The sequence below is a fragment of the Tupaia chinensis genome, unplaced genomic scaffold, assembly GCF_000334495.1.
Source record: "Tupaia chinensis unplaced genomic scaffold, TupChi_1.0 Scaffold000054_1, whole genome shotgun sequence".
NCBI classification, from domain to species: Eukaryota; Metazoa; Chordata; class Mammalia; order Scandentia; family Tupaiidae; genus Tupaia; species Tupaia belangeri.
The window spans coordinates 2,111,175-2,126,655 of NW_006159512.1; the positions used below are offsets into that span (position 1 = coordinate 2,111,175).

Sequence of the window (15,481 nt, forward strand, 5' to 3'; positions counted from 1 at the left end):
AACAAGCCATTAGGCCATGGAAAGGCATAGAGAAACTTTAAATGCATTTTGCGAAGTGAAAGAAGCCAGTCTGCAAAGGCTCCAAATGGTGTGACCTAACTGTGGGGCATTCGGGGAAAGGCAAAACTAGGGACACAGTAGAATCGGTGGTTGCCAGGGCTGGGGGTGGGTGGCAGGAGAGGAGAAATGTTAATAGGTGGTGTCTAGGAGATCATTAGGGCATGAAACCATTCTGCGGTTCTGTGCTGATGGATACATTTTGACACTTTGCATTTGTCAAAACCCCAGTGGACAACACAAAGAATGAACTTGAATATAAGCCATGGACTTCAGTTGATAATTATGCATCAATATTCGTAAGTGGACAAATGTACCACACTAATGCAAACATATTAGTAACAGGAGGAACTTCGGGGTAGAAGTGGTACAGGAAGTATGTGAGAACTCTCGTTTGTTCTTCTTCTTTTTTTTTTTTTGGTAAATTTAAAACTCTAAAAAAAATTAGAGAACTTTTAGGGGAATAAAACCACTCTGATATTATAATGGTGGTTAAGTCATTATCGACTTGTCCCAGTGACTAGAATGTACAACACCTAGATTGCACCTCAACATAAACTATGGGCTCTGGATGGTAACGAGTTGTGGAGGTTCATCAACTGTAACAACTGTACCCCGTTTGTAGGGATGCTGATAATGGAGAAGATGGTCCTATGTAGAGTCAGGGGGTACACAGAAAACCTCTGTACCTTCCTCTCAACTCTTCTGCTCTAAAAATAGTCTGTTAATTTAAAAACACCTTAAGACAGAAAAAGACTGGTTTAAACCCATGCAAACCAAGACAGAAGCGATCCCATGTTTAGAACAATGTGAATTAAACTACTGGGTAATGCACAGTAGCTCATTAAGGAATATTTTTAATTAAAATAAAATGTGTATATTAAAAACATCAAGACACTAGTGTAAAATTATCTTTACATTAGAATTACAGGAGAACTTAAAGATGAATGAACAGGTTTAGATAAACCAAAACATCAACAGTTATGCCCCTATCAAACATTCCAACTGTTTCTGAGAAGGGAAAACTGTGTTTGGTTTCTGGTCGGGATGGCGTGAATGTGTTACAGGCTCTTTTGAAATTTTTATTTATGCTAGCACATTGGCATGTTTTCACTACTAAATAAATCTGAACTTGAAAAGAGGGTAATTTAACCAGTGCTAATCAATCATTTTTTTAAAAAAGAGATTTTTGTAAAAAAGTAATATTTATTTATTTATTTATTTATAATTTGACCAGACACACACATACAAACACACACACACAAATGCACGGGGGTGGGGGGTGGGGGGGTGAGAAAGCAAGCCACCAGGCCCAGGACTCAAACTGCCGCCAGCCATGTGGCAGTGTCCAGTACCTTAACCACCACACCACTATAGGGCACATGTGTTCCTTGGAGACACAGAGAGAGAGAGAAAGTGAGAAATCACCACGTACTCTCGGGGGTATGGGGGGTGGTGGTGGTCATACCACAATCCCTTTTCCTCTTGAGATTTTGGGCAAACACACACGTACACCCAGTGTGAGTTTCAAGCTGCCAGGTTTGGGACTCAAATTGTGGTCAACCATGTGTGAGTCCAGGAACCTTAACCACTATGCCACCTGCTGGTCCCAGTGCTAATCACTCTTATACACTGAGGATTCCTAAAGCTATTGTGTAAGAATGTCAATGAGCAGGTGAGCATAGTGGTATAGTAGTTAAGGTGCTAACTCCTGCATGAATGATGGTGATTTGTGTCCTGGACATGGAGGCTTGAAAATCACATCAAGCATGTGTACGTGTGTGCCCCAAATCTTGGAAGGAGAATAGAGAAAAGGGATTGTGGTGTGGCCATCCCTTTGGGGGGAGATTTCTCTCTCTCTCTACCTTGCTCTGGTGAATGCATGCCCCTATGGCAAAAAAGCTAAAAAAAATAATAAATAAAAATAAAAAGAAAGACTATAAATGATCTCTCTTTTCAAAGCTCAGGATGATAAGTATCTCATTGGCACATTTAGAGAGGCAATCCAGCCTGGAGAGTCCACGCTTAGGTGGTGAAGTTAGACTACAAGGGTTCAAATTCTGGCTCCATTTCTTGCTGGTTGTGTGGCCTTGGGTAATCTACTTAACTTCCCGTGGCTTTTGTTTCCCTATATTATGGTCAGGACAGTAGCAATACCTACCACATTAATGCATATAATTCAGGTGTGCAGGGCTGGGCATATCACTTGCAAGTGTTGTCATTAGCTGTAAAAAACTGACTTTCAGAGTAGATAACGGAGTAGATGTCATTTTGAGGATCATCTATGATCATCCTCTAGGCTAATAGCACCTGGATGACACCTCTTTGGTGCCACTTTCTACACTCCAAGGTAATTAAATGCTTACATGTTAGTTTCCTCCACTGGACTGTCCACTCAGTGAGAGCAGGAGCCAGTCTTAGTCATCTTTGGTAACGAAGTTCATTTAAGAACACACTTCCCACCATCAGGAACCACACAGATTACTCTGACTGGGAATGGGATGTGGTTTGAACACGTCCCCCTAAAATTCCAATGTTAAAATGCGGCGTGCCATTGTAACAATGCTGGGAAGGTGGAAACTTAATCCAGCTATGTGTTAAGAGGTGGGGCTTTGGGAGGTGATGAGGATTAGATAAGATCCCCAGGGTGGATCCCCGTGATTGAATACTGATAGCTGTAGAAGAGCAGACAGAAATGCACAGACATGGACACATGGTCACCGTTGCCCTCTCACCATGAGACACCCTGTACCTCCTTGGGACCTGCAGAGTTCCCACCAACAAGACGACCTTCACTAGATGTGGATCCTTGACCCTGGACTTCCAAAATCATGAGTTAAATAAACCTCTATTCATTATAAATTATCCAGACTCAGATATTTCTGTTATTATCAACTCAATGGGCTAAAACAGAAAGAAGTTTTAATTTCAGATAAAATGCATACTGTTGAACTGAAAACTTATTTTTTAATTAAAAGAGTAAACCAAGGTAAAGTTTTAATCTAAAACTTTTTAGCCTAATCATATTATTATACATCAACTTTTATAATAATCTGTGCCCTACAGTATTTCCCATGGGTTATACTGAGACTTTTGGCTGAAATCCACTATGCTAAAAACAGAGAAAACAACCACCTTAGGTTCAAACTGAAAATTAATTGTAAATTGAGACCCATGCCATTTTCAGTTGGTGAAAGTTCTAATTCATAATACAGTAGTCTCAGATAACTGATGAAACCTGTGTGTTTGGGTTTAAAGGCTCCAGTGCACACAGAGAATGAAATTTTAGCTACTGTACCAAGGACTAATATTTATTTAATCACGATGAGAAATAAGGATTTATGATATTTGAAGAAGCGATAAAGCCTCTATTTTCATGTAAACTACTTAAAATAAACCAAAAGGGCAACAAACCAAAGAAGAAAATATAAGCTCCAAAGAACAGCAGAATGTTTTCTGAATAGAAGGCTCTTTCTGAGTTTCACTTTAAGCAACAGACGAGTATTTAACTAAATTATTCTCTACTGAGACTATCAAAATAGCTTTGCTATTGCTATCAGGATGTAATTTCAGATCCACTCAATTTCAAGAAATTGACTGAAATTCAAATCACAGATCTGGTGTATTTTAAAATGACGCTCCATGCACGATGCAATATTTACACTGATTACAAAACTGAAGTAGCTGGACTCGGGTAATTTAGTTAACAGTATTAAATCAGTGATGCCAAGTTGATTTCTCAGACATGTTCATGAATATCTCTAAAATTATTATGAGGTTTCATGATTGAAAACTTTCCCATTCTTATTGTTCACTGGTGATACAATTTGGATCAGATGTATATTTAGAAAACGAGATTCACAGAATTACAAAGCTGAAAAGAAACTTAAAGAGCATCTAGACCATAGATTTCATTTTCTAAGTTAGAAAATAGAGGCCCAGAAGAAGCAGGGGGATGGAGAGGTTAAAAACTTGGGCCCCAGAGTAGGACAGACCTAGGTCTCAGTCCCAGATTGGCAAGTTATTCATTGTGTGACCTTGGCAAAGTTATTCTCTAAGACTCAGTGTCTTCATCTGTAAAATGGGGATAGAATAACCATACTAACATGCACTGTAATTACTCAGTGACTATCAGCAGCTATCATATTACTATTAAGAATAAAAAGCAACTCCTAAGACAAGCTTCACTGATACATACCAGAGGTTTTTTTTTTTTTTTTTTTTAATATCTAAACACAGTACCTGGTATAAAAATTCACTGGTAGTGGCAATTTAAGTATTAACTCTACATGAAATATGAAATCGAAGGGCAATTATTACAGTCTTTTTGCTATTGAATTGATAGAAATATCAGTGGTTACACATTGAGGTCTCAATTTCATGGCAGTTCCACACATATTTAGCTTTCCGTGAACAATGTATATTTCATATTTACCTTCCTGTTTTAGCTCAATTATCTACTGTTACATATGTCCCACCAATGGCTGTTCATATATTGAGTAAAATATATAGGGCATAACTGGCCCCAGAGAAAAGGCAGAGTTCACTTGCTAACGATTTTAAGTTCTCCGTGGTTAGTTGCCATGTGGAGTAAGTCTAATATTCTCGATGTGAAACGTCAGTCAGATGTCACCATGTCCTCTACACAACTGCTAGGGAGAAAGAAGGTTGAGGGACACACGAATGGAAAGGCTCGAGTAGATCTGCAGTACGAGTGAGATCTGCTTAGGACTCCCAACACTTAGGAATCCCAGACATTTGGAATGGCCATTTTGATGAACTTGTATTGCTCTTAAATGATTAATTCCACTCACCATGGAATGTTCTTATATTTTAAAAAGGGAACAATGAATAAACTCATAAAAATACTAACTTTATATAATATACTCTTAATACTTCTGCTTTTCATAATTTTTAGTTAGTTGGCAGTCTTTTCAGTAAATATCCTCAGATTGTCAAGTGGGTGCTTCAATCACCTCCTTATAAATGAAAGATCTTTTTTTTCTCCTAACCTCGAGAATGATCAATGTATACACAATCAATTTCAAGTCTTTAAACATAAGAGCAAATGCAATATGGTACGAATACATCAAATAGACATTAGTTAAGCTACAGTGAGATAAATTCAAGTATAAACATGAACAAAGCCCAAACACCTTTTTATGTAACACCACTGTGATTCAGCAGACCAAAAGATGAAGAAAATAGTAATTTGAAAAGTGGCAATTTGTATCCATACCCAGTATTTAGTATTGTAGCTACCAGAAATAAAAAGGTTTGGCTACTTACCCGCATTTTTGCACAGGCATCTTGGGTTGATTCTGTCCCCCTGAGTTCCTTTATCAGCATAGAACCTAAATACTAAAATAAAAAAAGAAATCTCAGTGTCGCTTATGAAAAGGATGGCATAAATATGGGTAATGGTTTTTAAAAATGAATTGTGGAAGTATTACTGGCTAGGCTTCCTGACTATAAGTTGCTGCATACGTTGGAAACAGTAACAGTAACTAATCCTAACAAATTAATACCATTCATAGAGAAAATGCCGCAGAATTAACTATAAGTTCTGGGGGGCCGTAAATTGCTCTTTATAATGAAACTGCAGCATTTTCTAAAGATGCCATCTTTCAAATCATATTTAATTGCAAAAATGGGGCAGCTAAAAATGTTTTTCCTCATTTTTTTTTTTGAGGCAGCAATGTCTGCAAAAATAAATCACACTACTATGTATGTAATTACAGGGTTGTATGAGACAGCTGAGAAACTAAGCAACATGTCCCCCATTTGGGCTTATTTGGCTGCTTAGGTAATTAGTGTTAGGCTGTTCTTAGGAAGAAATGCAGTTTTGGACCTTTTTCATTCACAGCTGTTTGACCTATGGTTGCTCCACCTGAGAACGGGATGGAAACATTTAAGGAGGGAGAAGGCCATTCTCAGTGGTTTCACAGTAGACAAAGCTGAGTCCCTGGTGCAAAGTGACAGCTGGAGGGCTGGCTGGAAGGAGGAAGAAGATGAGAAAGTTTCCTCCTCCTGAAATGAATTACCATCCACTTTCTTGTCAGGTGATGGGCTCTAACACCACCTTGGTTCAAAGCACCATTCACACTCCAGCTTCTGGCTGGGGGCAAGCAGTTTTAAGCGCAATGTCTGTTTTGCATCTATCAATGACAGCTTCTTCAACCTTTGGAAACTTTAATAGGGTTCCTTTCTTTTGTCACTTCCCCCCACCTTGATGCCCTTAAAGGTTTTTCTTTCTTTCTTTCTTTCTTTCTTTCTTTCTTTCTTTCTTTCTTTCTTTCTTTCTTTCTTTCTTTCTTTCTTTCTTTCTTTCTAAGAAAAGCTCAACACAGCTTTTAAAAGTGAAATTAAAATAATTATTTTAAGGTTGGCCCTGTAATCTAGTGGTTAAGGGAGTCAGATCCCACATGGATGACTCTTTCAAATCCTGACCAGTGGCTTCAAAAACATACTGGATGTATTCCAATGGGATGCAGAAATGGAAGAGAAAGGACTGCAGCATGACCATGAGCCATGGAGGGTGCTTTCTCTTTTTCTCCTCTTTCTTCCTCTCTCTCTGTCTCCCTCTCTGGGTGTCTGGCAAATGCACATGCCGCTGGTAATCTAGAACAAAAGAAAGGAAGGAAGAAAGAAAAAAAAAAAGATGAAAACCATTATTTCATAAGGGATTTGAAGGACACTTTCTAACATGACTAGAGATGCCCTGAGGCTGCAGAGACAGGATGGGCATCCATCTCGTCCATCAGGGAAAGCCCCTGCCATGAAGAGGATGTGCAAAGGCACCACAGTAGTAAGGCTTGGTCGACGCCTTGAAGAAAGGCATGAGCACAAAAGCCCAAGGAGTTGGGGTTTGAGTTTTAAAGAAAAGAGCCATTTTAACCTTGAGGCTTTTGAACAAAACTATTGAAATGAACCCAAAGCTGCAAAGATAAGCAAGCAGTAAAACAGGTGCAGATAGCACACAAAGAAAGGGGGAAAAAAAAGCCTAAACTGCTGTGAGATAACCAGATCTCCTGCATCCCGAATCAAATTAAGGAAAAGGATCTCAGTGAAACCCTTATCTATTGAGATATCAGGAAAGTTTGCCCTCATTGAGAATTTTTGAAAAAGAGAGCCAGTTTCAATGCACTGCAGAGAGTTAAGACTTGTTTCTGCTGTAGTCATGACAACTATCACCAGTCCAAAGCCCACAGTATCTTTTAAACATTTTTAACATTTGTGTGTTCATGTTACTCACAATGCTTCAGCTAAGCATAACTATTCCTCTCCTCTGAAAGAAAACTGAGCAAAACAACAAGAAAAAACATTTCTTATGTAAGACTACTAATATAAACCTATTGAGGACAATAAAAATAATCTGGCATTGATCTAATGTGGCAGACCCAATGTTTTAAGAACATTGGGGGGTGAATGCAGGTGCATATATGTGATATATTTGTACTTATTTCCATTGTAAGATTGTGCTTTATAGCCTTTTTTTCGTTTGTTTTTGCTATAGGGTACTTGCCCTCGCCAGAGACAGAGAGAGAGAGAAAGTGAGAAATCACTCCCTGTGTGGGGGCATGGCCAGGCTGCAATCCCTTCTCCTCCAGTCTCCTCTTGGGATCTTAGGGATGCATGCACACATGCCTGGTATGATTCTCAAACCTCCGGGTTTGGGACTTGAATCTTGCAGTGCCTTAACCTCCATGCCATCTGCTGACTTTTAAAACATACAACTATATAAGAAGAAGGCAAACAGATCTTAAGCTTAAAACATTGAAAGGGTTAGGACCAGCAGATGGCATAATGTTTATGTCGCTGGACTCCCACATAGTTGACCATGGCTCGGTGGCTTAAAACATGCTGGGCACGTGTGTGTGTGTGCACGCACAAAATCCTGAGAGGATACTGGAGGGAAGGGACTGTGGCATGGCCATACCCCCTGGGGGTGATTTCTCATTTTCTGTCTCCCTTTTTCTCTGGCAAGCAAATGCACCCTATAGCAACAATCTCTCTTTCGAAAAACAAAACAAAACAAAACAAAATACCATATATATAGTGAAAGAGGAGGAGGGAGAAAGAAAGAGACATAGAGAGAGAGAGAGAGAGAGAGAGAAAGGGTTATAAAGTTTTAGTTATCTGGACTTTGGATAGAAGGCTACTTTTGAAAAAAGAGAAGGGAAAAACACTTTAGGAATTTCAGTGATGGCCATTTTGGTATGTTTTCTTTGTTTTCAGAATTTTTTTGCTCTAGGGTGCATGCACTAGCTGAAGAGTGAGAAAGTAACAAAGCACCCCAGAGTGATGGCCACATCACAATTCCTTCTCTGTTTTCTGGGGATTTGGGGCATGCACACACTTGTGCCCCTGGTGTTTTTCAAGCCATTGGGCCTGGGACACGAACTGTGCATTGAGTCATGGGGGATTCAGGCCACCTTAAGCACCATGCCACTGGATGACCCGTTCTGGTATATTTTCAATGTAAATGTAAACAAATTGGAAACAATTTCTCTCCCCACTTGTGCCAAATATGAATTCAGAGTCACTTACAAAAGCTTTGTAATCACACGACTGGAAGATGAGCTTTTCCGGATGGTGCTGCCAGTACTGTACTGGGGTTGAGGCTGTGGCTTCATTGGGAGGTCGCAAGGTAATGGAAGGCTCTCCCCAGTCTCCTGTCTGAAAAGGAGATTTATTCTAGAGGCAATATTATCAGTAAGCAAAATGAATTTCTTGCGGCTACCCTGAACTCACCTTATGTATGAGTGCTGTAAATGTGCAAATGCATTTGGGTGTATTACATGTGTATAAATACTTTTACTGGTTATTATGTTTTTGTATGTGTTAACATCATATTTTCCAGAGCTGAGTTTTGAGGCGTGAAGAATTTGAATTATTCTATTTTTATAATGACACCCTAAGCTAAATAAGTTAACAACAACGAAAAAGAAATGAACAAATAATTTATGAATTTATAATTTTTGGTTAAGAGAAGAACATAGAATCTTTGAAAGAATTTTTGGCTTTTAAACTTCACTGTTGGACATTTTTAGTTTGAAATTGCTTTTACATTCAGAATACACAATTCTATAAATTTTAGTTCCCAAATATGACATGTACCACGTCTTCTGAATAATTTTCTGTCTCTGGAGAACTGTTGCTTTAAGTATGATACAAAATAAATTTCTAAAAGAGAAATTTACTAATGGGTGACAACTCTTTTTTTTTTTTTTGCATCTGAATGCAATCATTTTTATATAATGCCCCATGTGATCATCTATGTCGTAGTCAGTGACCTTCTCAGAAAAGCTGAGCCAATGAAGACCGAACAGTTCAATGTCAAATTCTGTCATATGTGCAAATGCAGGTACTTGAGAGTACAATGCACACATTTCACCAGGATGTTCACATGTGATAGTATATCATACAGAGATGCCTGCTTTATAATGATTTCATGTGAGCCTCTGTAAAGTCAAAAGCTCACATTGGCAGGTCTTTACTGGGCTCTAGACTCATTTACATATAGGATATGTCTTACTCGTTTTCCCAGGCAAGACTCTGATTTTTCGAAATGTAGTTCTTTTTTTCTTCAAGTAGACGTAACTGAAACTTGACAATAGGCAGGCTTCCAAAGCCACTCTCTTTTAACCTGGATTCAGCTGGTCTTACAGAATTATGAGAAATTACTTTCTCAGGAGTTGGAAGGACCTAAAAGGCTCATGAGCTTCAAAACCATATAAAGCCATGATTAGTTAGAGACCAAGGTCCATAGAAGTACCAGCAAGTGGGTGGATACTACATAGGATTTCTTAAGGAGGACTTTCAGAGTCTCCAAGAATGCAACATTTTGAATGTGAGTAGCTTTCATTACATTTTTTGGAAGGAGGTACAAAGACCCAAAGGTTAAGAACCAGTGTCCTTTAGGAATGGCTTAACAAGGGTCCATGTTTTGGGAACGAGGACTAGCGCTCCAGTTTTCTCAGTGCAGTTTGCACTAACAGTAGGTAGAATATGGGGTGGCTGCCAATGATGGAAAGTGCTAGGCAAAAGCCTTGCCTTCTGGAAATTTTTAACTGGTTTTGAAAACCCAGGAGAAAAATTCTAGAGTCCTTCAAGAATTCCCAGGTCTTCTCATTAAAGGTAGAGAACTTGAAGCATTTCTCTTTGAGAGGAGTAACTGCCAATCACAGGAAAAGCAAAGTTATCACCATGTTATTTCCTTGACTTCTCACTGGAGCGTGTAACGCTGGCTCCTCTCTCATGCCCTGTTCTGAGCTACTTACTCTCATACTCATTTTGTTCTAGGTGCTGAATTACTTGCATACTGCTTGATTCTCCAACCCCCTGTCTATCAATATTGTTAGGACCTTACATGTAATTTTAACTTTAGCATGTTTGTCTATTTTATGAGTTTACCTTAAACTAATTCCTGAGTTTTTCCTCTTTACATTTATTTTGTAAAGCAATACATGATTGCAGTTAATTTGAGAGTTAAGTTTTTCTCTGGCTTCCTGTTTTGATTTTTTTTTTGTTGTTGTTTTCTTTCTCTCCTGTGTGTCTGGATCTTCATCATCTTTCTAGTCTTTCTTTCAACTGGCTGTGATTTGCTCTCAAAAAAACTAGTATAAAATTTGAAATGGAGGATATGTGGATTTCAATATTTGAATCTGGTTGTAATAACAGTGTCAAACTCTGGAAACATGCAGCTCTGGGTCCTTCAAGAAAAGCTCTCCCCAAATCTAGCAAAGCACCCTCTAATCTTCCCTATTAAACTTCTCCCCTCTCCCCCTGCCCTTGATAAAGCAACAACAACATAGCAAACAGGTATTGTACATTTAAGTCACAGGTAACACTGCCAACAGAACAACAGAAGTTTGCACGCAACTCCGTGGAATGATACAAAGGAGGATCTGTTTGACGCGAAAGATCCTTGAATCCTGTGTCTGCTGATGCGGTAACTCAAGTCAAGCGTCAGATCTTCATGTCAGCCCCATTACAGTTTAGCTGAGGGACACCTTGGCCAAGCTTAACAGGCGGTTTCAAAAAAGCCTGAACAGATAAGGCAGAAGCTGGCGGTACATTGGTTGCAGGGTAAAAGTTGGGAACAGGGCTGGGGATGGGAACAGGTGGAGCGGAGCTGGGGTTATAGGGACATTTTACATGTTAATACATTAAGCATGCAAATCATACGCAACCTCATTCTCTCATTGTTCAGTTAACTCACGCACTTTTATGATTAAACCGTACTGTGAGTTTCATACATTTAAAGCAGAAGGACAGCCGAATGCTGACCCAAATATTTACACCATCCGCATAAGTGGTAGCAGCCATTTGGGGAATAACAGGCCCCAGCACTCACAGCCTCAGGCTGGACATCACCGAGATCTTATTTTAACCACTGGAAGACATGAGTGGTGCGACCGTTTAACTCTGTTCAGATAGTGCCATCATCTGCTCTCCTGGGACTCGACTTATTTTCTTTGTGGCCTTGAAATGTTGCTCCATTGCAAATATTTAAAAACCCCTATGGGGACTGAATTTTACTTTGTGGAAAAAGACACAGAGTTTGGTCATTCTTAGTGCTATTTCCAGAAATTCATTTTCAAACAGAGAGAAAAGTTGTTCTTAACATTGAATATGTAATAAGAATACATTTCTTTTCAACCTAAAAATTCATCTATTTCTTCTCTCTCTTTCTCTTTTTTTTTTTTAAACCTCAGATCTAAGAATATTTAGAAGACTCAATTTGCAGATATTGATTTTTCTGGTGGAATGAGCCTAATGGCGATAGATGGCATCCAACAACTGGATGCATTACAGTAGTGTAATGGACAGGTCTGACCTTGGCCCTGGGCTGGGATTCAGCTTCACCTGGCTGACTGCCCTAAAACCAAAAGAATTCAGAGAACAAGGGTACCTCAGGTGCCAGCCCTCCTGAGGCTATGGTATAGCAGGAAAGAGCTATGGAGGGGCTGAGTGGAGTAGTTACTACTTGGAGTGACAAAGGAGACCAAAAATAAAGATTTTATTCACATATAAAATACGTTTGAGCTCCCAAGCTCAGTTTCAGAATAGTACATTTATGTCCACATAATACCTGTATTTCCTCAGGCAAACACTTTTAATTAAACTTAGTAATTTTCCACTTAAAAAGGCTTATTAAATATTAAATAAAAATAAAAGAAACCTAAGAAAGCTTTTACCTCAAATAATGGCTTATAATTAAAACCTATCTTTAATAAAAGTAGATTTAAATACAAGTAATAATAATGCAATAATATTTCATTAGAATAACAAAAGGAAATGGGAAAAGTTTGGGGTAGAATTCTTTCATATTTTAAATTATTGCTGACACAGTGGTCTTTAGAGGGCTTCCTTAAGTAATTAAATAAGATAAATTAAAATGATTAGGGCACTCTTAATAAATGTCCAGGCTACTTTTTTAGTGCTTTAAATACTTACAGAAAATCTGTTTTTTAGGTTCTTGTATTTGAATCATCTTAATATTCCAAGAATTAGGTCTTGGCTTAAAACCTCATTTATTTGGCATTTTTTTTTATAAAAAAAAAAAGTACGTTTGAAGGTCTTTTCAGTCTTTTATAAACACAACTAAAGAACATTAATTAAACACAGAGAAATGTACCTCATTAACTATCTCTTCAAACTCAAATAAAAATTAACCTGCTAACATAAAGGGAAAACATAATTTGAGATTAGATTTTTAAATGTAGAATTGATTCTGTCTAACAGGTATTTGCCAACCGCCAACTACAAATTCATACTCCGGCTGAGTTTGAAGGACTATAATTGGACCACCTCTAATCGAATCTAATTAAACATTCTCTTAGACCACCATCTGAGAAATAAAAAAGAAACCACTAACCAAATTTAGTTATAACACATGGAAAAACTCATAAACGTCTATGGATATACTAGATCTTCACTGGATAGTGGACTCTAAATTGTAGCTTTTAAACTTCGTTTTGTTTCAAAAGGTGGTAAACAGCTGCAGGTGTTTACTTCACATTCATCAGTCACTGAAGGCAAATTCTAAAACAGACCTGATCTTACAGTCCAAAAGAGAACCTGAATAATACATATGCTGTATGCTCTGAGAATACAAAGGGGAAAACATTCTCTGTATTCTTACTTTCTTCTTGGGAAAAAAGTTTCCTAAGGATGTCAATAAATAATTAAAAGCCATGATTATGACTTAGCTGTATAACATTAGCAGAAAGGTATGGTATTTTCAGAGCCTTGTATTATTCTTTAAAAATTTTTTTAAAATTAAGATTTAATTGATTTTTTTAAATAGAAGCTTTTAAATCTTTTCTATGAGGATCTGCTCCCACCTACCAGCTTATAAATTTAGATCCGAATATTAACAAATATTATTCACTATTTCTTCAGAACACTTAATGAAAAGTGAAAATGATTTTAAATGACAATTGTTATTTTAAGGTTTCACTTCCAGTGATTCTGACACATTTTAGAAATGGGCTGCCCAAATATACATAAGATATATGCATTACTTTATGCAATCCCTAAGGCTCTAAAGAATGACGCCTATAACTCTACTTATGTTTATGAACTGCATATATATATTTGGATAGGAAAAGTGCTCCTATAAACATTCACACTCATACAAAAGCAGATTGCTCCAGGACTTTTAAAAGGCCTTCAAAAGTAAAGAACGCTGATTTGGTGCAATGAGATTGGTTTTCAGAATTTGTTCCTTTTGATGATGAAGAGCAGAGATGGCCACTTCTGAACACATAAGCATCTACAGCATTTGTAGAGTCTAGAGGAATGCTGGGTCATGGGAGCACCAGTACCAGGCGATGCATGGACACTGTGGTCCTTAAGAGCCAGATATTCCATGCACAGGAGGACAGAAGTGCCTGATGCAGCATCTCAAAAGGCCCTTCGCATGCCATCCAACGGATTCTGATCAGTGATTCTCAACCAGATAATCTCAATCTCTCAGCTAGCAGGTTGTGCAATAGATAAAATTTAACAACAACAACAACAACAAAATCCAAACATCACAGTTGTTTACTTCCCAGACAAAGAAGAAATTTTCTCACGTATCCAAAGGTGAAATCTGAATATCTGCATATTAAGCAGCACAGAGGAAAACGGCTCACAAGTTCAGGCATAGTCCAAAGGTTATTGTTAAATGGAAAAAGGCTGAGAACCACTTTGTACCTGTAACAGAGCCTCTCCTGGCTAGCCTCCTTCTACATCTGCATAAAATGTATATGGAATATCATGCAAATCATACTAATATGCTTCTCGCAAGTTAAGCACACGAATCTTTCAGAATCATTAGACACAAAGGCTGAATAATATATGGATGTGGGGGAAGTACAAAATGGGGAAGAATAGCAGTGATATATACGTGAATATATATATCAATTTACCCTTTTCCTTTTTCCTGTAAAAGCAAGTTAACACAGACACCTGGAATGACAGCCAAAACTCACATGGGACAGATTTTAACCATAGACTTTAAAACCAAGTATGTTTCTCATTTCAGGACAATGTTCGCACATCAACTACTCACGAGGCACAGTGAATGAAGTATTATAGACAATCTCAGGAGGCACTAGACGTTACAAATTTTCTGCACTGCCAGGACGTAGTACCTCTAGCCGCTGACGACATTGTGCAACACATTACACAGCGCAAGTTCAGGAACAGAAAATAACCATTTGTAACCTTACATTATGAACCTGATGGATCGCTGAGAAAGGAAATCCAGCGTTCTGATTGGTCCATATTTCACAGACAGACGACTGCTGGTATAAACAGAAAACTATCTCATCTTGTCAATATTTAAAACAAGGCAGCTACCAAGGTAGCATCGAAGAAAAGAAGGAGAAAAATAATAAAGTGCAAAGAATCACATTTCTTTAAGGAAAAAAATAAACACAAAGAACAAATCAGAAAACCAAGAAACACAGTAGGCGCCCAACATTTAATAATCGAATTCCAAAGCATTCTTTTTGCTTAAGAATATTTTGGGTAGGCTAGGGGAAAAGACCATTTATATTCTACACATTGGTATTATATCAAGGGAAATCATCAATAAATTCTTGGAAGAAGGAAACCATGTCTTATACTTGCCAAAAAGAATGGAAATACCCTCCCTCTTCATGTTGTTGCTTTCAGAGAATAAACATTTTTATTAAGTTTTTAAAAGATGGGGAAAAAAAAAAACCTTTAACTGGGTCAAACCATTTTATTTTCCTGTCTTTAGTGACCAAGGGCAAGCAATGCAATATGACCTTCCTCATTTGATCACTGCTCTATTTGACAAACCTAGAAGATAATTTTGCCTCCAGAGTTTTCATGGGCAAAAACACCTCTGTGGTTAACTGAGGGGTGTCACGGTGGTGGAGAGGAGGAGGCTGGAGCAGGA

The 15,481-nt window shown here is 38.1% G+C and overlaps 1 protein-coding gene across 13 annotated transcripts in view; it reads right to left on the reverse strand.

Moving 5' to 3' along the window:
- The window catches only part of ANKS1B (ankyrin repeat and sterile alpha motif domain containing 1B), a 1,163,098-nt gene that overhangs the window by 60,839 nt on the left and 1,086,778 nt on the right, over nucleotides 1–15,481 (reverse strand). For 6 of the 13 annotated variants that reach the window (XM_027775654.1, XM_006141373.3, XM_027775650.1 and 3 more), the window contains 3 exons: nucleotides 14,784–14,858; nucleotides 8,608–8,736; nucleotides 5,347–5,418 (listed from right to left, as the gene is read on the reverse strand). In XM_027775654.1, coding sequence (XP_027631455.1) covers nucleotides 5,347–5,418; nucleotides 8,608–8,736; nucleotides 14,784–14,858 — 276 coding nt within the window. The remainder of the gene's footprint in view (nucleotides 1–5,346; nucleotides 5,419–8,607; nucleotides 8,737–14,783; nucleotides 14,859–15,481) is intronic. The other 7 variants (XM_027775658.1, XM_027775657.1, XM_027775659.1 and 4 more) reach the window with 2 other exon arrangements.